Source organism: Nerophis lumbriciformis, linkage group LG14, assembly GCF_033978685.3.
Source record: "Nerophis lumbriciformis linkage group LG14, RoL_Nlum_v2.1, whole genome shotgun sequence".
Classification (NCBI taxonomy): domain Eukaryota; kingdom Metazoa; phylum Chordata; class Actinopteri; order Syngnathiformes; family Syngnathidae; genus Nerophis; species Nerophis lumbriciformis.
This window is the reverse complement of record NC_084561.2, coordinates 9,376,324-9,402,072: the sequence shown is the minus strand read 5'-3', so window position 1 is coordinate 9,402,072 and position 25,749 is coordinate 9,376,324. Positions and strand designations below refer to the sequence as shown.

At 39.3% G+C, this 25,749-nt stretch overlaps 1 protein-coding gene across 11 annotated transcripts in view; it reads right to left on the bottom strand.

The window, feature by feature from the left end:
* Positions 1-25,749, bottom strand: part of elavl4 (ELAV like neuron-specific RNA binding protein 4) — a 342,263-nt gene that overhangs the window by 74,896 nt on the left and 241,618 nt on the right. For 9 of the 11 annotated variants that reach the window (XM_072914614.1, XM_072914613.1, XM_072914616.1 and 6 more), the window contains 2 exons: positions 22,733-22,836; positions 1,271-1,423 (listed from right to left, as the gene is read on the bottom strand). In XM_072914614.1, the coding sequence (XP_072770715.1) occupies positions 1,271-1,423; positions 22,733-22,836 (257 nt within the window). Of the gene's footprint in view, positions 1-1,269; positions 1,424-22,732; positions 22,837-25,749 lie in introns of all 11 variants that reach the window. The other 2 variants (XM_061976101.2, XM_061976099.2) reach the window with 1 other exon arrangement.

Here is a 25,749-nt window from a genome sequence, read left to right as displayed (position 1 = left end):
TAAATACTTGAATTTCAGTGTTCATCTATTTACACATATACACACACATAACACTCATCTACTCATTGTTGAGTTAAGGGTTGAATTGTCCATCCTTGTTCTATTCTCTGTCACTATTTCACAACACACACATTATACAAATATACATTATAAAATCAATAAGAAAACGGGAGCTCTAATTTGGGAGTCTGAATTAGGATCAGAAGTTCCTATATAAACATTGCGCACTCACGTCGCCATTTTGTATTGATTACTGCAGCTGTACACTGGATTCATTCACAAATACAAATTACAACTCACAAACACTTTAGAGTTAGGCTCCACCATCAGAATGTGTACTTAAACTTATAAAGATCACATGGATATTATTCAGTGAGTTGATTCACCAAAACTAACCTGTTATACAGGAGGAAAAAGCACACAGGACGTTTCAGTTGTTCACTCACTGGTCGCTCTCATCAGAATGACAAGACACTTCCGGTCTGCAGGTGATAGCATTCAATTGGGAAGAAACGCCCTACTGCCCCCTACTGACCAATATGAATACTGATAAATGTGTAATCACAGCTCCAAAAACAGATTCAAACCACAAAATAAACTAAATAAATCAACACAAAAATGTGACACATTATGGGTGGGTCACATATGCATGTACAACAGGCTGTCAACACGTCACTCAGGTCCGCATGGAGCTGGAGGGGGCGTGGCCTCCAGCTCCGCCTGAATTTTGGGAGATTTTCGGGAGAAAATTTGTCCCGGGAGGTTTTCGGGAGAGGCGCTGAATTTCGGGAGTCTCCCGGAAAATCCGGGTGGGTTGGCAAGTATGCAGTACGCACAATCATGTGTGCTTACGGACTGTATCCCTTGCAGACTGTATTGATATATATTGATATATAATGTAGGAACCACAATATTAATAACAGAAAGAAACAACCCTTTTGTGTGAATGAGTGTGAATGGGTGAGGGAGGTTTTTTTTTGGGTTGGTGCACTAATTGTAAGTGTATCTTGTGTTTTTATGTTGATTTAATAAATAAATAAATAAATAAAATAAAAACGATACCGATAATAAAAAAAAACGATACCGATAATTTCCGATATTACATTTTAAAGCTTTTATCGGCATCTCTAGTTACAGCACTCGTATATACAATAGGTCTTGTTTTGGGAGTGCACCTGAAGTCCTGGTAATTGGAGTATACATTATTGAGGTGTATGCATGTATTCATGTCAGAGCGCATAGAGAGAGGAGGCATTGCCCCATGGATACCTGTGACCTGGTCCACCAGGATGCGGGAGGTGATGATGCGTCCGTACTGCGAGAAGAGCTGCTCCAGCTCCTTCTGGGTCATGGTCTTAGGCAGGCCGCTCACGTACAGGTTGGCGTCACGGATGGAGGCCGAGCTGGGGCGCGCGTACGAGACCTGCAAGACAAAGACACACACAGTCAAGACAGGGAGCAAGGGTACTTTTTCTACAATGAGTGTGTGTGTGTGTTCTGGCAATGCATACTTAATGGGGACATCGATCTGTATTTAAAAAATATATATTTTCTTGGATTTTAAAATCGTTGTTTTTTAATTCGGACATATTGTACCGTGATATTTTGATATACTTACATCCCTAACATCCATTTTCTACTGCTTGTCTCTCTACTATGCAAAGCGAACGCCATTTATCAACAACACCCAGTTCCTTGGGCAAGACACTTTACCGCACCTGCTCCCAGTGCCACCCACACTGCTTTAAATGTAACTTAGATATTGGGTTTCACTATGTAAAAGCGCTTTGAGTCACTAGAGAAAAAGCGCTATATAAATATAATTCACTTCACTTCAACATCAAGAAATACATGGAGAATATGCATGCAGGGTTGGCATCCACACAGTTCTACTTTTGTCCAGCAGATGGGGCTAAGAGTGATAATTAAACTCCTTGATGAGTTTTGAATAGAGAGATCAAAGATTTTACTACCCAACTATTGTAAATAAACAATAGTGATGTTTCGTGTGTGTGTGTGTGTGTGTGTAATACTTACTTAATGGGGACATTGCTGTTTACACAGTCACCTTTAGGGGACCTCTGACAGTATGGGGACAAAAAAAACAGGTCCCCTAAAGCAGTGGTCCCCAACCACCGGGCCACGGACCGATTGGTACCGGGCCGCACAAGAAAAGAAAAAAAAAAATAAAGAAAAAAAATAAATAAATATATATATATATATATATATATATATATATATATATATATATATATATATATATATATATATATATATATATATATATATAATTTTTTTTAATTTTTATTTTTATTTTTATTTTTTTAAATTAAATCTACATAAAAACAGAATATATACACTATATATCAATGTATATCAATACAGTCTGCAGGTATACAGTCCGTAAGCACACATGATTGTATTTCTTTATAAAAAAAATAAAAAATAAAGAAAAAAAATAAATAAATAAATAAATAAACCCTCCCCCCCGGTCCGCGGGACAAATTTTCAAGCGAAGGTTGGGGACCACTGCCCTAAAGGGAAACCTTTTTAAATGATAGTCAGATCCATTCTGAAGATGCCTAAGTGATTTTTTAAGCTTTGGCCCATAAAACATGTTTACTGGTGAGATTGAGTGTGAGACATTTGCATTTCTTTTTTTCTTTTTTAAAAAAAATTATTTATTTATTTATTTAAATGGTCTTCAGTAGTCACGTACAAATTTGTGTGAATTATGCAAAATTTGTGTGAAATATGAAAATTATTTTTTATTTAATTATTTAAATTTGGTCCCCATGAACCATATTAACTCTTTTCCCCCCAGGGTCCCCGGTAGGGATGATGTTCGAAACCGATTCTCCCGGTTGTTCGATAAGAAAAGAACCGATTCCATGGACTCGAATCCCTTTTTGAGAACCGGTTCCCGTTATCGAAGCCACTATAGTAAAGAAAAAGAGTTGGTTCTTTATTCGAATCCCTGGGAACGAATCCCAAATGGGAAATATTATGTCCATTTGATTGTAGAGTCTTACTGACACCTTGTGGCGATATGAAAATACTACGCGTCATTAGTTTGGGCACTTCCGGGTTGACGACGTTAGTTAAGTTCATGAGACAATTGAGAAGTAGACAAGTTGTGTTAGCTCTTACAAGCCTTGGAAAAGATAAGTCTGTAAGTAAAGTGTTTAACTTGTTTATGTAACTCAATATTAAGGTGGAAAGTGTTTACATTTGATACTAAGATGTTTATTGAAATACGATTTTTGTGCACTGTTTCAATGGATGTTTTGAGGACTTAAAATGGCTGTCAGTCGTGTATTTCCACCATCAAGTACAGTATTTTTCGGAGTATAAGTCGCACCGGAGTATAAGTCGCACCTGCCGAAAATGCATAATAAAGAAGGAAAAAAACATATACAAATCGCACTGGAGCCCGGCCAAACTATGAAAAAAACTGCGACTTATAGTCCGAAAAATACGGTATTTGTTTGATGATAGTATTGTATATTTGTGTGAAGCTAATATTTACATATTGTGTATTCAATTTCAGTATGTTAATTGAATCACATAGCTTATACATTTATCATTGTGTGTATTTTAGTTTAAAAAAAATATATACAATAACAGTCCAGTGCAAGACAAAAGTAAAGATAGGAAAAGACAAAGCAAGATCAACAACAATAAAGAGCCTAAATGGATTAATCTGCTTTGGAACTTTAGTAAGACGTCTTGGATTGTTTGTTAGCTGTCGGCCTGTGTGTGTAGTGTTGCGTTTTGGACCAGTTGTTCCTCCCAGGGAATTCAAGTCACAAGTCGCTCCCAAGCTCTTTACGACACTTAAAGCTGAGTTGAAAAACCACCAAAGACAGAATAGGTATTTTATAATATATTTGCAAAGCTTTGCATATATACATTGACAGAGACAGCATAGAACATTCGGATCGCCCCGCTAAGATGGTCTGTCCTACCGACCAAAACCCTCTCTCCTCTTAAATCTCTCTAGTCAAAACACATGCACATTATCTCTCCTTCTTACATTCCAAAGCCTCAAGGTTAACACACAGTTTACTTGCAGACAAACAGAAAGAGAAGAAATGGAAAAACACCAGCTGTTTTCAAATATGACTATGAAATAAAAGAAGTAACACTTAAATTCGGATACATGTAAATATCTGCCTCCGATAGTAGTTAGTATGTTCCAATAGCAGCAGAAGTGCACTTTTTGGAGAGCTGTATTATTTTCAGTTTTGTGCCCAAATGACTGATTTTATTTAACACTATATTATTATTTATACACCTATAGTGATCACAGAGACAGGTAGTTTTTGTGTTTCTGTATATATTTGCTTTTCTGAAAAATCCCACTTAATATACTTTGGGTAACAACAGTCAATATGTATTTATTTAATTTTTTTAGGGGGGGTAACAGTCAATATTGATTGATTTATTTTATTTTAGTTGTTTCTTATAAAATAAAAGTGAGCTTTTGTTAAACCAAATATTGTGTTTTTTTTCCATATACAACAACCTATCTGGAATCGATAAGGAATCGGTTCGATAAGAGGATTCGATAATAGGCTCAAACTCGATAATTTCTTTTCAAACATCATCCCCAGGGTCCCCAGTAAGAATGATCAGCACATTACTTCATCAATCCAGAGATTTAAAGACGTGTAAGAGCTAACTGAGCAGTGGCCATTTGACCTCATTTTATTTATGCCTCCACAACCTGTAGAAAGGGTGGTCCCCACAAGGGATGATCAAAAACTTGGTCCCCATTCCAAATGATAACCAGTATGTGTGTGTGTGAGAGGGGAAAAATGTGAGCGTTCCTTTTCAGCACCTTACCACTGGGATTATCTCAGTGAGGAAAAACATTTGGCTGCTTGGAACAATGGTGAGATAACACTTCCGAGTCGCTTTCTGGGTGAATCAGAGCGGATCTGTCCCCCTCGGGTACTTGAACCGTGTGTGTTTGAACGGGAGAGCTCAGGTAGTCTGGGGGAACAGGATTAATGCTCCGCAAGACTTTCATTTACTCCATCAGTTTTAGGTATTAATATGGAGTTAGGAACATGAGAGAAGAACACGCTTTAAAGTATCAAGATCTTAGACGGCGCTTTATTGGAGACTTTAAAGGGGAACATTATCACCAGACCTATGTAAGCGTCAATATATACGTTGATGTTGCAGAAAAAAGACCATATATTTTTTTAACCGATTTCCGAACTCTAAATGGGTGAATTTTGGCGAATTAAACGCCTTTCTATTATTTGCTCTCGGAGCGATGACGTCACAACCATTTTCTCAAACACCGAGTCAAATCAGCTCTGTTATTTTCTGTTTTTTCGACTGTTTTCCGTACCTTGGAGACATCGTGCCTCGTCGGAAACTGACAAATTCCAAATGGGGAGCCACAGCCCACACATTAAAATGTACTGCTCTGGCCCTGTGCTATTCCTTGGCGGAGTATGCATGTCCTGTCTGGGAGAGATCAAACCATGCCAAGAAACTCGACCCAGCACTGAACGACACCTGCCGCTTGATCACTGGTTGCTTGAAGCCTACCAACCTGAACAACCTACCTCTCCTCGCTGACATTGCCCCTGCAGATGTGAGACGGGAAGTTGCCAGCCGAGTAGAGTTCGCAAAAGCTACCAGTGATGAACGCCACCTCCTCTATGGACGTGAACCCTCAGCCCAACACGTCTGAAGTCAAGGAGAAGCTTCCTCAGCAATGTCCAGCCCCTAACAACATCTCAGGAAGAAACCAGACTCCAGCTATGGACACAAAGACTAGAGAAAGACCCCTTTCCTATTGACATGGGAATCCCCCCTTCTGAAGAACTGCCCCCCCAGGGTCAGAAACACCATGGGTCCAGTGGAAGACACTAAACCGCCTGAGAACAGGAACAGGGCAATCAAAAGATGCGATGGCCAGATGGGGCTACAAAACCGGCCCGACCACCTACGAATGCGGAGAAGAGGACCACACGATGCAGCACTGCCTTGTCTGTCCTCTGCTACCCAACCAGTGCCGCTTAAAAGATCTCGCAGAGTTCAGCGACAATGCAAAAGACTGTGTAAAGAAATGGGAAACTGTCATATAACCACATGCTTCAAAGACACGAAAAGAAGAAGAAGTTGGGTTAAAGGGGAATATTATCACCAGACCTATGTAAGCGTCAATATATACCTTGATGTTGCAGAAAAAAGACCATATATTTTTTTAACCGATTTCCGAACTCTAAATGGGTGAATTTTGGCGAATTAAACGCCTTTCTATTATTCACTCTCGGAGCGATGACGCATCGGGAAGCAATCCGCCATTTTCTCAAACACCGAGTCAAATCAGCTCTGTTATTTTCCGTTTTTTCGACTGTTTTCCGTACCTTGGAGACATCATGGCTCGTCGGAAACTGACAAATTCCAAATGGGGAGCCACATCCCACACACTAAAATGTACTGCTCTGGCCCTGTGCTATTCCTTGGCGTAGTATGCATGTCCTGTCTGGGAGAGATCAAACCATGCCAAGAAACTCGACCCAGCACTGAACAACACCTGCCGCCTGATCACTGGTTGCTTGAAGCCTACCAACCTGAACAACCTACCTCTCCTCGCTGACATTGCCCCTGCAGATGTGAGACGGGAAGTTGCCAGCCGAGTAGAGTTCACAAAAGCTACCAGTGATAAACGCCACCTCCTCTATGGACGTGAACCCTCAGCCCAACACGTCTGAAGTCAAGGAGAAGCTTCCTCAGCAATGTCCAGCTCCTAACAACATCTCAGGAAGAAACCAGGCTCCAGCTACGGACACAAAGACTAGAGAAAGACCCCTTTCCTATTGACATGGGAATCCCCCCTTCTGAAGAACTGCCCCCCCAGGGTCAGAAACACCATGGGTCCAGTGGAAGACACTAAACCGCCTGAGAACAGGAACAGAGCAATCAAAAGATGCGATGGCCAGATGGGGCTACAAAACCGGCCCGTCCACCTACGAATGCGGAGAAGAGGACCACACGATGCAGCACTGCCTTGTCTGTCCTCTGCTACCCAACCAGTGCAGCTTAAAAGATCTCGCAGAGTTCAGCGACAATGCAAAAGACTGTGTAAAGAAATGGGAAACTGTCATATAACCACATGCTTCAAAGACACGAAAAGAAGAAGAAGTTGGGTTAAAGGGGAACATTATCACCAGACCTATGTAAGCGTCAATATATACCTTGATGTTGCAGAAAAAGAGACCATATATTTTTTTAACCGATTTCCGAACTCTAAATGGGTGAATTTTGGCGAATTAAACGCCTTTCTATTATTCGCTCTCGGAGCGATGACGCCACAACGTGACGTCACATCGGGAAGCAATCCGCCATTTTCTCAAACACCGAGTCAAATCAGCTCTGTTATTTTCCGTTTGTTCGACTGTTTTCCGTACCTTGGAGACATCATGCCTCGTCGGTGTGTTGTCGGAGGGTGTAACAACACGAACAGGGACGGATTCAAGTTGCACCAGTGGCCCAAAGATGCGAAAGTGGCAAGAAATTGGACGTTTGTTGCGCACACTTTACCGACGAAAGCTATGCTACGACAGAGATGGCAAGAATGTGTGGATATCCTGCGACACTCAAAGCAGATGCATTTCCAACGATAAAGTCGAAGAAATCTGCCGCCAGACCCCCATTGAATCTGCCGGAGTGTGTGAGCAATTCAGGGACAAAGGACCTCGGTAGCACGGCAAGCGACGGCGGCAGTTTGTTCCCGCGGACGAGCGAGCTAAACCCCCTGGATGTCTTGGCTCACACCGTCCCTTATGCCACCGAAGATGATCAAGAGAAGAATATCGACCCTAGCTTCCCTGGCCTGCTAACATCAACTCCAAAACTGGACAGATCAGCTTTCAGGAAAAGAGAGCGGATGAGGGTATGTCTACAGAATATATTAATTGATGAAAACTGGGCTGTCTGCACTCTCAAAGTGCATGTTGTTGCCAAATGTATTTCATATGCTGTAAACCTAGTTCATAGTTAGTTTCCTTTAATGCCAAACAAACACATACCAATCGTTGGTTAGAAGGCGATCGCCGAATTCGTCCTCGCTTTCTCCCGTGTCGCTGGCTGTCGTGTCGTTTTCGTCGGTTTCGCTTGCATACGGTTCAAACCGATATGGCTCAATAGCGTCAGTTTCTTCTTCAATTTCGTTTTCGCTACCTGCCTCCACACTACAACCATCCGTTTCAATACATGCGTAATCTGTTGAATCGCTTAAGCCGCTGAAATCCGAGTCTGAATCCGAGCTAATGTCGCTATAGCTTGCTGTTCTATCCGCCATGTTTGTTTGTGTTGGCATCACTATGTGACGTCACAGGAAAATGGACGGGTGTATATAACGATGGTTAAAATCAGGCACTTTGAAGCTTTTTTTAGGGATATTGCGTGATGGGTAAAATTTTGAAAAAAACTTCGAAAAATAAAATAAGCCACAGAGAACTGATTTTTAATGGTTTTAATCCTTCTGAAATTGTGATAATGTTCCCCTTTAAGGCCCGATGCTAAGATAAGACACGCTTTTGAATAGTTCACTTTCACTTACAGGGGACATTTGATGCAAAACTGCCTTTTTTAATGCTACCATCTTTATCTATGATTATGTTTGTGTATTAAATCTACAGTACTGCTGCTAATCAGATTTATCACACATTAATCAAGTTTTTGCCTTTTGTGTTTGGGGGTCATTGTCCTGTTGGAACACCCAACTGCGCCCAAGACCCAACCTCCCGGGCTGAAGAATTTGAAGGTAATCCTCCTTTTTCATTGTCCCATTTAAAGCGCCAGTTCCATTGGCAGCAAAACAGGCCCAGAGCATAATACTACCACCACCATGCTTGACGGTAGGAATTATGTTCCTGGGATTAAAGGCCTCACCTTTTCTCTTCCAAACATATTGCTGGGTATTGTGGCCAAACAGCTCTTTCCTCCAGAAGGTCTTATCTTTGTCCATGTGATGTCAGATGAAACTCATAAAAATTTTTTTTGTGTGCAAATAATCATTAACTTTAGAATTTGATGCCAGCAACACGTGACAAAGAAGTTGGGAAAGGTGGCAATAAATACTGATAAAGTTGAGGAATGCTCATCAAACACTTATTTGGAACAGGCAAATTGGGAACAGGTGGGTGCCATGATTGGGTATAAAAGTAGATTACATGAAATGCTCAGTCATTCACAAACAAGGATGGGGCGAGGGTCACCAATTTGTCAACAAATGCGTGAGCAAATTGTTGAACAGTTTAAGAAAAACCTTTCTCAACCAGCTATTGCAAGGAATTTAGGGATTTCACCATCTACGCTCCGTAATATCATCAAAGGGTTCAGAGAATCTGGAGAAATCACTGCACGTAAGCAGCTAAGCCCGTGACCTTCGATCCCTCAGGCTGTACTGCATCAACAAGCGACATCAGTGTGTAAAGGATATCACCACATGGGCTCAGGAACAATTCAGAAACCCACTGTCAGTAACTCCAGTTGGTCGCTACATCTGTAAGTGCAAGTTAAAACTCTCCTATATAAGGCGAAAACCGTTTATCAACAACACCCAGAAACGCCGTCGGCTTCGCTGGGCCTGAGCTCATCTAAGATGGACTGATACAAAGTGAAAAAGTGTTCTGTGGTCTGACGAGTCCACATTTCAAATTGTTTTTGGAAACTGTGGACGTCGTGTCCTCCGGACCAAAGAGGAAACGAACCATCCGGATTGTTATAGGCGCAAAGTTGAAAAGCCAGCATGTGTGATGGTATGGGGGTGTATTAGTGCCCAAGACATGGGTAACTTACACATCTGTGAAGGCGCCATTAATGCTGAAAGGTACATACAGGTTTTGGAGCGACATATGTTGCCATCCAAGCAACGTTTCCATGGACGCCCTTGCTTATTTCAGCAAGACAATGCGAAGCCACGTGTTACATCAACGTGGCTTCATAGTAAAAGAGTGCGGGTATTTTCCTGGTCCGCCTGCAGTCCAGACCTGTCTCCCATTGAAAATGTGTGGCGCATTATGAAGCCTAAAATACCACAGCGGAGACCCCCGGACTGTTGAACAACTTAAGCTGTACATCAAGCAACCTGAGAAGCTTAAAAAATGTGTCTCCTCAGTTCCCAAACGTTTACTGAGTGTTGTTAAAAGGAAAGGCCATGTAACACAGTGGTGAACATGCCCTTTCCCAACTACTTTGGCACGTGTTGCAGCCATGAAATTCTAAGTTAATTATTATTTGCAAAAAAAAAAAAAAAAGTTTATGAGTTTGAACATCAAATATGTTGTCTTTGTAGTGCATTCAATTGAATATGGGTTGAAAAGGATTTGCAAATCATTGTATTCTGTTTATATTTACATCTAACACAATTTCCCAACTCATATGGAAACGGGGTTTGCACTTAAGAGGCAGGTAACGGCTTCATGGAAGAGTGCATTAGTATGCAAGGCGCTGCAGGAATACCGCATTCGTAATCCTTTTACATGACACTACGGCGACGCAAGGCCCGCTTCTCCTGGTCCTCCCCCTCCACGTGCCTATATGAGGACGCGCCGTGCGTCACCTCAGACGCTCCGTGCGTGCCTGGTGAACTTTGCAGCTGTCACAGGCGCGCCCCGAACGTCTTCATGCGGTAAAAGTTTGGAGTAAATCCCATTACTAGTACTTCTTACTACGACTGCTGACTGCCGCAGCTTTCATTATTGCTGACAGGTGGGGCACATAAGCCATCAAGGAAGATTAAAGTCAGGCAAATATGGCGGTCGTATCCTTCAGCAGGAAACAGCTGGCTTTTTACCCCGCATTCTTTCGCGCTTCTCCTCCGCCGTTTAGTTCTTCATCAACTTTTTCCTCACTCTTCTCTTCCTCGTGCCTCATTAAGCCTCCTCTTCTTCCTCGGCGCTCTGCAGCCATTTTCCCCTCTCTTTTCTCTGCTCCCTCGTTTTCTCTCCTTGTCAGCCGAGTACAGATGTCTAATCCATCAACACCTCCTCAAGCTGTGAGCGCTATTGTGTAAAAGTGTGTGTGTGTTCTTGTATTTCTACCCTTCTTGAGACATCAACAAGGATAAAAACTGTCCATATGAGGACCGGTGAACAAGTTAGGACATAAATCATGGTCCCAATACAGAAAAGCATTGCATCTAATAGAGAGCCAAATACTAGAGCAGGCTTGGGCAATTATTTTGACTCGGGGGGGCCACATTTAGAGAAAAAATGTGTCTGGGGGGGGCCGGTATATCTATTTTTAGGAACACGAATACAAAACCTCACAATAATGCCCTGATTGGATGCTAAAAACGTAATCACAGACCGCCTTAAAAAACGTAATGATATTTTTACATTTTTCTATGAACGATAAAACACTGAATATTGACAAAATATGAACGTCACACCCCGTCTCGATCGACATATTTTACAATGAAGTCATACTTGCCAACCTTGAGACCTCCGATTTCGGGAGGTGGGGGCGTGGTCGGGGGTGGGGCGGGTCGTGGTTGGGGGCGTGGTTAAGAGGGGAGGAGTATAATGACAGCTAGAATTCACCAAGTCAAGTATTTCATATATATATAAACATATTTGAAATAATTAATTTTAAATTATCATAATAATTAATTTAAAATGACCATATTTAATTATTAAAATAATTGCTTGTTTATCAACAACTTTAGCATTTTATTCACTACATTTTGAAGCTCTCAGAAGCCAAGTTATGTTATATTCCTTAATATTTATTTATGCAAGTTTGAAGTATCAATTATCCAAACACAGTTTTTTTTTGCATATTTTCAGAATGTAGATATATATATATATATATATATATATATATATATATATATATATATATATATATATATATATATATATATATCCTGAAAATATGCAAAAAAAAACCCTGTATATATATATATATATATATATATATATATATATATATATATATATATATATATATATATATATATATATATATATATATATATATATATATATATATATATCTACATCCTGAAAATATGCAAAAAAAACTGTGTTTGGATAATTGATACTTCAAACTTGCATAAATAAATATTAAGGAATATAACATAACTTGGCTTCTGAGAGCTTCAAAATGTAGTGAATAAAATGCTAAAGTTGTTGATAAACAAGCAATTATTTTAATAATTAAATATGGTCATTTTAAATGAATTATTATGATAATTTAAAATTAATTATTTCAAATATGTTTATTTTAATGTAAAATTCTATGGCTGGATGTAATAAGGAGTCAGAAAAAAATCAAAATTAAAATACAATTAATTTTGATGTTTTTAGCAAAATATAGTAAAAATTTATTTATTTTTTTATTTTTTAAATTAATAAATATCTATTTATTTTTAGGTAAGATAAACATTATAATACAATGTATCTCTAGTCTGGATGATTTAGTTCTTGTCACCCTGTTGTCCTCCCGTAGTGAAAAAAGGCTGTCCTCACTCAGGTCCGCATGGAGCTGGAGGAGGCGTGGCCTCCAGCTCCGGCTGAAAATCGGGAGATTTTCGGGGGAATATTTGTCACGGGAGGTTTTCGAGAGAGGCGCTGAATTTCGGGAGTCTCCCGGAAAATTCGGGAGGGTTGGCAAGTATGAATGAAGTGAAACGCAACAAAAATGCAACAAACTGTGAAATATGAACGCGAAGGGTACAAAATAAACCCACCGACAATCTGATACATCACTAAGCTTTAGAACTTTGTTGTGAAAATCTCCGGTGGAAACGCTTCCCGCCCACACTGCTTGGCGCCTCGTCTGAGCTGCTGTGACGTAGATTACCATAGTAACTAATTAGATGACCATAGTAACTAATTAGATTACCATAATAACTGGTATATCATCCCAAAAAGCAGATTCCAACCATTGAAATACTTTGAATAGTTCAAGACTTAGTCATTAGAAAACATGACTGCACATCATAATGGCAGCTACACTTTCCATCTTAAAGATCTAAAAAAATTATTTGGGGAATGTCCGGCGGGCCAGATTGAAAAGCTCAACGGGCCTTAATTTGCCCAGGTCTGTACTAGAGTCCGTGAACATTGCTCCAAAGTCAGGATGTTTTGTTGATTTAATGTGCATACAAAAGTAAACATTGACAGGTGCAAAGGCAGCAATATATGATACAACAAGACGGCAGCTAAAGAAGGACTTCCCTGTTCATCCCCGAAAAAAAAACCCCGCCAGGTGAACAGCTGATTTTACGACTTCCGGTGCTGACGTCAGACAACCCGCGTCCCATATGTGACCATAGAATGAACATATACACTACGGTACTAAGACTATAGTGGCCATTAAAAGTTAGCGTCTACAGCTGGGTTGCCCAAAGTGCGACACAGGGGTCATCTGTGGTCCCTGACTCCTTTGTCATCGGCCTTTAGCACGTTACAAAAAACAAAAAATAGAGAGATCATTCGCACCCCTGGTGGTGAAATCTATCAAAATGAGTGTAGTCCCAAAAAGGAGGGATTTTTCAAATTGACTGTGTGTCGTTCTTTTAAAAGTTCTCCCCCTCTGGTCAACATATGAAATAACAAGTGTGTGTAAAAAATTTAAATGCGCCCCTTTTGGCCAAAATTAATTACATTTAAAAAAAGTTATATAGAGACATACTGTGATAACTTGAAGTAAATAATGAAGATTAAAACCCAATTACAAAAAAAATAATAATTGGAATTTACACTTTATGTGTGGTGTTGGAGTTGTGTTGCTTTATGCTTAAAATACCACAAAAATTCATGATAGAGTGATTATTAATATTATTATTATTATTATTATTATTATTATTAGTATTAGCATCATAGCACCATGAATTGATTAACGTGGACCCCGACTTAAACAAGTTGAAAAACTTATTGGGGTGTTACCATTTAGTGGTCAATTGTACGGAATATGTACTGTACTTTGCAATCTGCTAATAAAAGTTTCAATCAATCAATCAATCAATAGCCTTATTATGCCTATCAGCTTGTATCTAATTATGGCAAGGAGTGTGTACCTTCAAATTTAAATCAAATTTAGAGTTAATGCAGCAGCGGTAGGAGGAAAAAAGACAAAAGAATTGCAGAAAATACTTGCTAATTTGAATTAGAATAATTTTATAAGAAAAGATTTATGAATTAAAATAAATAAATAAATATGTATATCGAGACATACTGTAATCACTTGAAGTAAATAATGAAGATTAAAAACCAATTACAAACAAACAAACAAATTAACTAAAAGCAGTCTTTTTCTCACAATGAGCCGACTTTTTTCTAATAAAATTGAGAACTATTTCTCATATTCTTTCTGTTTCTGTAATATTGCAATATTTTCTCGTAAAATTATTACTTTTTTATGTAAAATTCCTACTTTTAAATGCAAAATTGTGACAATGACTTGTATCACAATATTGCCAATTTTTTTGTTGTTCTTATAAAACAGTGACATTTTGTGGGGGTAAAATGATGACTTTTGTCATAATTTTGCCAAGTAAAATTCCGATTATCATTACAATATGGCCAAAATTTGAAAGTTTTCTTATAAAATTGTGACTTTTGTCGAGTAAAATGACCACTCTTTTCATAAAATTGCCAAAATTTTCAGCTTTTCTTGAAAAATTGTGACCTTCTTCTTGTGAAATTCCAACTCATTTTTCACAACAAGCTTTTTTATATTTGCATAGTATCATAATATTGCACACATGTTCAGTTTTTCTTTTAAAATTTTGACGTGCGTTTCGTAAAATTACGAGTTTTATTATAAAAATGCCAAAATTCTAAGTTTTACTTGTGAAATTGTGACCTTTTTCCTGTGAAATTCCAACTCATTTTTCACAACACGCTTTTTTACATTTGCATAGTATGTACCGTATTTTTCGGAGTATAAGTCGCATCAGAGTATACGTCGCAGAGGGAGGCATTAATTATGGAGTATATAGTGAATAAATTGAGAACAGGAAGTGAACAAAAGTTTTAGCAACTGTTATGTAAAAGAAAAGGGGTAGGATTAAATAAGCTCTGCTTCTTCCTACTCCTTTTCGAACATGTTGAAAAGAGAAACTGGAGATTGTGATGTATCATGTTGTATGCTTGCATGTTCGAAATAAACTCAAACTCAACTCAACTCAACTCAATATTGCACACATGTTCGGTTTTTCTTATAAAATGTTGACTTGCGTTTAGTAAAATTACGACTTTTATTATAAAAATGCCAAAATTCTAAATTTTACTTGTGAAATTGTGACCTTTTTCTTGTGAAATTCCAACTCATTTTTCACAACACGTTTTTTTTACATTTGCATAGTATGTACCGCATTTTTCGGAGTATAAGTCGCACCGGAGTATAAGTCGCACCGGCCGAAAATGCATAATAAAGAAGGAAAAAAACATATATAAGTCGCACTGGAGTATAAGTCGCATTTTTTGGGGAAATGTATTTGATAAAAGCCAACACCAAGAATAGACATTTGAAAGGCAATTTAAAATAAATAAAGAATAGTGAACAACAGGCTGAATAAGTGTACGTTATATGAGGCATAAATAACCAACTGGTATGTTAACGTAACATATTATGGTAAGAATCATTCAAATAACTATAACATATAGAACATGCTATACGTTTACCAAACAATCTCTCACTCCTAATCACTAAATCCCATGAAATCTTATACGTCTAGTCTCTTACGTGAATGAGCTAAATAATAATATTCGATATTTTACGCTAATGTGTTAATAATAACATAAGTCGCTCCTGAGTATAAGTCGCACCCCCGGCCAAACTATGAAAAATACTGCGACTTATAGTCCGAAAAATACGGTAATATATTATTAATGTTGTAAATAGGAATCTTTACATATCTAGAAAGGGTGGTTCTACAGAGGGAGGCATTATTCGGAGGTCTCAAGAAGGTAACAAATACAAAAAAGTGTGTGTCTGTGTGTGTGTGTGCGTGCGTGCAGGAAAGTTGGAAAAAGTCAAAGTGCGAAGATTAACGCGTGCACGCGGCGTCTCAATGTGTCTTGGAGGATGTGCACACGTGTCAGAGGGAAGCAGGCGCCACCTTTGCTTCCCCTCACACTTCAGTCGGCTGCGGCGCCGAGTGAAATCGGAGGTGTCGAGTGTAAACGCCGCCACAAAATGGACTCGTGGGGGTGACGCACGTCGCCTGGAGGCACGGGAACCTTCCCAGCAGGCACAAGACATTGAAACAACGTTGACAACTTGCTGAATGAGGTCCAGATGCTGAGCAACTCCAACATAACCTAACCTAATGCTTTTTGACGACGTTTAATCAATGTCGGGTTCTGATGTTGATTTGACCATTGAAATTTGGTCATTTTCCCAACCAATATTCTACAACACAAATACATTGAAACAACATGCCTTTTGACGACGTTTGATCAATGTCGGGTTCTGACATTGACTTGACCATTGAATTTTGGTCATTTTCAAACCAATTTTCTGCAACAAAAAATAAAACGTTGAAAAAAAACATGCCTTTTGACGACGTTCGATCAATGTTGGGTTCTGACAATGACTTGACCATTGAATTTTAGTCATTTCCATCAAATATTCTACAACACAAATATAACGTTGAAACAACATGCTTTTTGACGACGTTTAATCAATGTCAGGTTGTGACGCTGATTTGACCATTAAAATTTGGTCATTTTCTCAACTAATATTCTACAACACAAATATAATGTTGATACAACATGCTTTTTGACAACGTTTAATCAATGTTGGGTTATGACAATGGTTTAACCATTGAATTTTGGTAATTTTACAACTAATACTCTACAACACAAATACAACGTTGAAACAACATACTTTTTGACAACGTTTATTCAATGTCAGGTTGTGACGTTGATTTGACCATTGAATTTTGGTCATTTTCCAACCAATAGCCTACAACACAAATACGACGTTGAAACAACATGCTTTTTTACTTTTATTCAATGTCAGGTTGTGATGTTGATTTAACCATTGAATTTTGGTCATTTTCCATCAAATATTCTACAACACAAATATAACGTTGAAACAATATACCTTTTGATGACGTTTATTCAATGTTGGGTTGTGACGTTGATTTGACCTTGAAATTTGGTCATTTTACAACTAATACTCTACAACACAAATACAACGTTGAAACAACATACTTTTTGACAACGTTTATTCAATGTCAGGTTGTGACGTTGATTTGACCATTGAATTTTGGTCATTTTCCATCAAATATTCTACAACACAAATATAACGTTGAAACAACATGCTTTTTGACGACGTTTAATCAATGTCAGGTTGTGACGTTGATTTGACCATTGAATTTTGGTCATTTTCTCAACTAATATTCTACAACACAAATACAACGTTGAAACAACATGCTTTTTGACAACGTTTAATCAATGTTGGGTTCTGACAATGATTTGACCATTGAAATTTGGTCATTTTACAACTAATATTCAACAACACAAATACAACGTTGAAACAACATGCTTTTTTTACTTTTATTCAATGTCAGGTTGTGACGTTGATTTGACCATTGAATTTTGGTCATTTTCCATCAAATATTCTACAACACATATATAACATTGAAACAACATGCCTTTTGACGACGTTTAATCAATGTTGGGTTCTGACAATGATTTGACCATTGAATTTTGGTCATTTTACAACCAATATTATGCAACACAAATAAAACATTGAAAAAACCATGCCTTTTGACGACGTTTAATCAATGTTGGGTTCTGACAATGATTTGACCATTGAATTTTGGTCATTTTCCATCAAATATTGTACAACACAAATACGACGTTGAAACAACATGCCTTTTGACGACGTTTAATCAATGTTGGGTTCTGACAATGATTTGACCATTGAATTTTGGTCATTTTACAACCAATATTATGCAACACAAATAAAACATTGAAAAAACCATGCCTTTTGACGACGTTTAATCAATGTTGGGTTCTGACAATGATTTGACCATTGAATTTTGGTCATTTTCCATCAAATATTGTACAACACAAATACGACGTTGAAACAACATGCTTTTTGACAACGTTTATTCAATGTCAGGTTGTGACGTTGATTTGACCATTGAATTTTGATAATTTTCCAACCAATATTCTACAACACAAATAAAACGTTGAAAAAAACATGCCTTTTGACAACGTTTAATCAATGTTGGGTTCTGACATTGATTTGACCATTGAATTTTGGTCATTTTCCCAACCAATATTCTACAACACAAATTCGTTGAAACAACATGCTTTTTTACTTTTATTCAATGTCAGGTTGTGATGTTGATTTGACCATTGAATTTTGGTCATTTTCCATCAAATATTCTACAACACAAATATAACATTGAAACAACATGCCTTTTGACAACGTTTAATCAATGTTGGGTTCTGACAATGATTTGACCATTGAATTTTGGTCATTTTACAACCAATATTATGCAACACAAATAAAACATTGAAAAAACCATGCCTTTTGACGACGTTTAATCAATGTTGGGTTCTGACAATGATTTGACCATTGAATTTTGGTCATTTTCCATCAAATATTGTACAACACAAATACGACGTTGAAACAACATGCCTTTTGACAACGTTTAATCAATTTTGCGTTCCGACATTGATTTAACCATTGAAATTGGGGCATTTCTCAACCTATATTCTACAACACAAATACAACGTTGAAACAACATGCTTTTTGACGATGTTTATTCAATGTCAGGTTGTGACGTTGATTTGACCATTGAATTTTGGTCATTTTCCAACCAATAGTTTACAACATATATATATATATATGTATATATATTAGAGATGCGCGGTTTGCGGGCACAACCGCGGAGTCCGCGGATTATCCGCGGATCGGGCGGATGAAATTAAAAAAAATTAGATTTTATTCGCGGGTCGGGTCGGGCAGTTAAAATAAAAAAAAAATTAGATTTTAAATAGATTCAGGCGGGTGGCAGTTAAACCAATTCGGAAATATACATACATAGTTAAATGTTGTTACCCACATACGAAAAACGAGCAGGCACCTGCTGCATATGCCACAACAGAAGAAAAAAAAAGAAAAGAGATGGACACTTTTACGGAGCGGAGAAGGGACGCCTCGCCGGGGTCCGGGACCGAGGCCCCTTCCCCCGAGAGGGCCCCACCGGGAGCCGTAGCTGAGGCGATCCGCGAGAAGGGCCCGACGCACGTCCAGAGTCACCACCGCGCCCACCGCACCGACACCCCGCCTCGTCCGCCTTCGCCGCGGCCGGCGTCACGCGCAGCAGGTAGCCAGCTTACCTGCCCGCCACCCCTGTTGCCGGGGGCGCGTAACAGGGGTCACTCCGCGCGCAGTGCGCTCACGAAAGGGGTGGGGCTCACCCTGGTTGATATAGACAGCAGGACGGTGGCCATGGAAGTCGGAACCCGCTAAGGAGTGTGAAACAACCCACCTGCCGAATCAACTAGCCCTGAAAATGGATGGCGCTGGAGCGTCGGGCCCATACCCGGCCGTCGCCGGCAGCGAGACGTGCTTGGAGGTGCGCTAAGCGCGGCTCCCATATGATTGCGCACTGGTGTGCGTCTGGGTCGTGACAGCGTGGCACGCGAATGTCTGTACTGCATTGGATCAGTCTCCTTTCTTTAACAGGCAAAAGCTTTATAACCTCACTAATGCCTTGCATCGTCTATATTAGATATATAACAACAGGCGGGTGCGGGCGGGTGCGGGCGGGTGCGGTTCTGATCAAATGTTAGGGCGGGTGGATGGCGGATGGTTGACGACTTTCTGATGCGGTTGCGGATGAAATAATTGCCTATTCGCGCATCTCTAATATATATATATATATATATATATATATATATATATATATATATATATATATATATATATATATATATATATATATATATATATATATATAAATATATATATATATGTATTATCTGTATATTATGCCTTATTATGCCGAGCAGCCTGTACCTAATTATGGCAAGGAGTGTGTACCTTCAAATTTAAATCAAATTTAGAGTTAATGCAGCAGGCGGTAGGAGGAACAAATACAATAAAAAAATTGCAGAAAATACTTGCTAATTTCAATGAGAATACTTTCATAAGAAAAGATGGAGTACCTCTGGAAAAAATAATGATGGTTGACCATTAGCACAAAAAGCTAAGAATAGAAAACGTAGCTCGCGAGAGTCTTTTTTCCAACAATAAAGTGCAAATGTAGTGATGGTTTTACACATGAATAGTGTGCATAAAAGCTCTTGTGAGTTAGCGTAAGCGCTCTACAACGGTCTTATATGCAAATGTATGCAAACACGACGTGTCGTACATACTGTATGGACCACAAACACAAACAAACAGGAGTGTACACACGCACACATCAGACAGGATCACACACACACACACACACACTCTCATCACATATCACACAGAATCCCGTCTCTTTGGCAGAAGTCCCGCCAGCGGCAGACCGCGGCGCTGAACCCGGGCCAGGCGGCGAGCGTCGGCAGGAGAGAGCCGGGATCCTCCGAGGGGGGCTTTCACAACTGTGGGCTAATCCCATCCTATTACATTAGATTACATCAGATTAGATCACATGCGTTTGATTAGATGGGATCAGATTAGAAGAGTTTGACAGGGAAGCGGGTTCAGGGATTACCCCGCAGCCACAGATTACCGCTCGCCTTGAAAAGCGACCGGCTCAGGCACGGCGCGGGGGAGACACCGGCGGAAATAATCATGTCAGAAAATAAACAAAACAGAGGTGACGACTCCCAGTTAGCGGCGATGACAGAGGATGGCCCTTATTTTGAAAAGCACGAGCGGGATGTCCTGTTTGTCTCTTGTTTCCCAGAAACTCTCTCAATAATTTCCATAGAACATTTTTGTCGTCGTGAAATTAAAAAAGAACATCAGATTTTCTCTTTGTTTTGGTATCCTCTCTTCCTCAAGATGGACTACCAGCCAAAGTGTGGCCCCGAGGGGACATGTTTGGACCACAGCTGTTATTTATTGACCCTCGGCACGTTCTAAAAATGAAGTGAGGTCATTATTAATGAGGTTGATTATTAGATATCACGCTAATTGGCTATGTCCGCCATAACGCAGAGATGACATGAGTGTGAAGTAGAGATGTCCGATAATGGCATTTTTGCCGATATTGTCCAACTCTTAATTACCAATTCCAATATCAACCGATACCGATATATACAGTCGTGGAATTAACACATTATTATGCCTAATTTTGTTGTGATGCATTAAACAATGTAACAAGGTTTTCCAAAATAAATCAACTCAAGTTATGGAAAAAAAATGCCAACATGGCACTGCCATATTTATTATTGAAGTCACAAAGTGCATTATTTTTTTTTAACATGCCTCAAAACAGCAGCATGGAATTTGGGACATGCTCTCCCTGAGAGAGAATGAGGAGATTGAGGTAGCGGGGGGGGGGGGGGGGTGTATATTGTAGCGTCCCGGAAGAGTTAGTGCTGCAAGGGCTTCTGGGTATTTGTTCTGTTGTGTTTATGTTGATGTTCTCCCGAAATGTGTTTGTCATTCTTGTTTGGTGTGGGTTCACAGTGTGGCGCATATTTGTAACAGTGTTAAAGTTGTTTATACGGCCACCCTCAGTGTGACCTGTATGGCTGTTGACCAAGTATGTGTTGCATTCACTTGTGTGTGTGAAAAGTCGTAGATATTACGTGATTGGGCCGGCACGCAAAGGCAGTGCCTTTAAGGTTTATTGGCGCTCTGTACTTCTCCCTACGTCCGTGTACCACTCCGTACAGCGGTGTTATAAAAAGTCATACATTTTACTTAATTATTAAGTAACATAATTTCTGATATTACATTTTAAAGCATTTATCGGGCGATAATATCGGCAGTCCAATATATATATATATATATATATATATATATATATATATATATATATATATATATACAGTATATAATTAGCAACTGCGATTTTACATGGCGAATTTAACACCTCCAAATTTGGTAATCAAAACTACAACTAAGATGCACGTTACAAACAGTTAAAACAGCCGGCAAGTAATAAGTACAATACTTACAGTACAAACACTTTGTAGGACTCAACATGAGACAAGCCTGGCCCATTCGACTTAATGTTAAAACAACGTCCTGACTACGGCAACACATCTAGGACAATACTTGCAAATGACACTAGCTATATCACTAGGGGCGGTATAGCTCGGTTGGTAGAGCGGCCGTGCCAGCAACTTGAGGATTCCAGGTTCGATCCCCCGATTCAGCCATCCTAGTCACTGCCGTTGTGTCCTTGGTCAAGGCGCTTTACCCACCTGCTCCCAGTGCCACCCACACTGGTTTAAATGTAACTTAGATATTGGGTTTCACTATTGAGTCACTAGAGAAATATAAGATAAATATAATTCACTTCACACTCAGAAGTGTAAGAAAACAAGATACAACAACCGGACAGCACGGTTGAATTTTAAATAAAAAAAATATTTTATCATTAAACAAATGAACATTTGTTACACACACAAAAGGGGGAAATCGGTACTGCTGAGGACCCGAGCCGTCCGGCTTCAAATGTGAGTATCCTGAGTAACACCAGCGTGAACCATATTGATATTTTCTCCCAGCCTTGGAAGACGTATATAAGAAGCACACCAGCTTTGGAAGTTACCTTGATGGTTTTGGTTTGAAGTCGGAGTCCATTCAACGTGTTGATGGCTTTCTCCGCGTCCTTTGGATCGATGTAGTTGACAAAGCCGTAGCCCAGACTCTGACCTGAGCGAAGGAAGGAGAAAGAAAGCTGTGATTTCTTCCGGCAATCTCTTGAGAGTCTGAATGTACAGTCATCATGCATACTGCCAGAGAAAAACAACATCTTCTTCTCCTTGCCGTTTATAAAGTCCATCCAGTGCACTTTAGGACATGCTAAGCACTTCAAGAAGCTTCTCTTAATATTTACACGTCATAAAGTTATGGAACACATTGTTGATGTTTTTGGGGACAAAGTCAAATTTAATAGCAGATGATAGTGGATAATTGTTTTTTAATATACAATAAAAATAAAATAATTAACACATTGTTGCTCGAATATGTTCACTCACTTATATTCAGACACATTTGAAGTAGCATAAACTCCATCTGTGGAATATAAGAAACGGACTAATATTTAATTTACAAACAACCATCCATCCAAACATCCATCAATCTATTTATCATCGGTTTATCAATCCACCAATCCATCCATTCATCCATCAATACAAACATCCATCCATTTATCTATCATCCATCCGTTGACCAATCCAAACATCCATCCATTATCCATCTATCCACCAATCTATCCATCCATTATTCATTTATCCATCTTTTCATCCAAATATCAATCCATTATCCATCCAGCCATTCATTCATTCATTATCCATGTATGCACAAATCCAAACATCCATTTATCCATCCATCCATCCATCCATCATCTATCTATTAATCCACCAATCCATCCATTCATCCACCAATCCAAACACCCATCCATCCATCATCAGTCAATCAATCCACAAATTCATCCATCCATTCATCCACCAATCCAAACGTGCATTCATCCACCCATCTCTCAATCCAAACATAGATCCATCCATCATCAATCTAAACAACCACCGATCATCATCTATTAATCCACCAATCCATCCATCCATGCGCTCACCAATTCATCCATTCATCCATCCATTAATGCAAACATCCATCCATCCATCCATCAATCTAAAAATCCATCCATCCATCATCCATATATCAATCCATTCATCCATCCAAACACCCATCCATCCATCATTAGTCCATCAATCCACTAATTCATCCATCCATTCATCCATCAATCCACCAATCCATCCATCCATGCATCCACCAATTCATCCATCCATCCATTAATGCAAACATCTATCCATCCATCCAAACACCCATCCATCAATCCATTAGTCTATCAATCCACTAATTAATCCATCCATCAATCCATACATATATCATCCATCATCAATCCAAACATCCACCCATCATCATCTATTAATCCACCAAAACATCCATGCATCAACCAATCCATCCAACCATCCATCCACCAATCCATCCATAATCCATTAATCTAAACATCCATCCATCATCCATCTATCAATCCATCCATCCATCCATCTAAACAGCCATCATCCATCCATCCACCATAAATCTAAACATACACCCATCCAAACATCCATCTATCCATCCATCCAAACAGCCATCCATCATTCATCAATCCAAAACCCATCCATCCATCATTCATCTATCAATCCACCTATCCATCCATTCGTGCATCCATTATCCATCTATCAATAATCCATCCATCCATCATCAATCCAAACATCCATCCATCCATCATCCATCAATCAATCCATCCAAACACCCATCCATCTATCATTAGTCTATCAATCCACTAATTCATCCATCCATTCATCCATCAATCCATTCAAACATCCATCCATCCACCCATCCTTCAATCCAAACGTAGATCCATCCATCATCAATCCAAACATCCACCCATCATCATCTATTAATCCACCAATCCATCCATCCATGCATCCACCGATTCATCCATCCATCCATCCATTAATGCAAACATCCATCCATCCATCCATCCATCCATCCATCCAAACACCCATCCATCAATCCATCATTAGTCTATCAATCCACTAATTCATCCATCCATTCATCCCTCAATCCAAACATACATCATCCATCATCAATCCAAACATCCACCCATCATCATCTATTAATCCACCAAAACATCCATGCATCCACCAATCCAACCATCCACCAATCCATCCATTGAAACATCCATCTAAACACCCACCCATCCATCCATCCATCCATCCATCCATCTATCCATCCATCCATCCATCATTAGTCTATCAATCCACTAATTCATCCATCCATTCATCCCTCAATCCAAACATACATCATCCATCATCAATCCAAACATCCACCCATCATCATCTATTAATCCACCAAAACATCCATGCATCCACCAATCCAACCATCCACCAATCCATCCATTGAAACATCCATCTAAACACCCACCCATCCATTCATCCATCCATTCATCCATCCATCCATCCATCCATCCATCCATCCATCCATCCATCCATCCATCATTAGTCTATCAATCCACTAATTCATCCATCCATTCATCCCTCAATCCAAACATACATCATCCATCATCAATCCAAACATCCACCCATCATCATCTATTAATCCACCAAAACATCCATGCATCCACCAATCCAACCATCCACCAATCCATCCATTGAAACATCCATCCAAACACCCATCCATCTATCATTAGTCTACCAATCCACTAATTCATCCATCAATCCATTCAAACATCCATCCATCCACCCATCCCTCAATCCAAACGTAGATCCATCCATCATCAATCCAAACATCCACCCATCATCATCTATTAATCCACCAATCCATCCATCCATGCATCCACCAATTCATCCATCCATCCATCCATTAATGCAAACATCCATCCATCCATCCAAACATCCATCCATCAATCCATCATTAGTCTATCAATCCACTAATTCATCCATCCATTCATCCCTCAATCCAAACATACATCATCCATCATCAATCCAAACATCCACCCATCATCATCTATTAATCTACCAA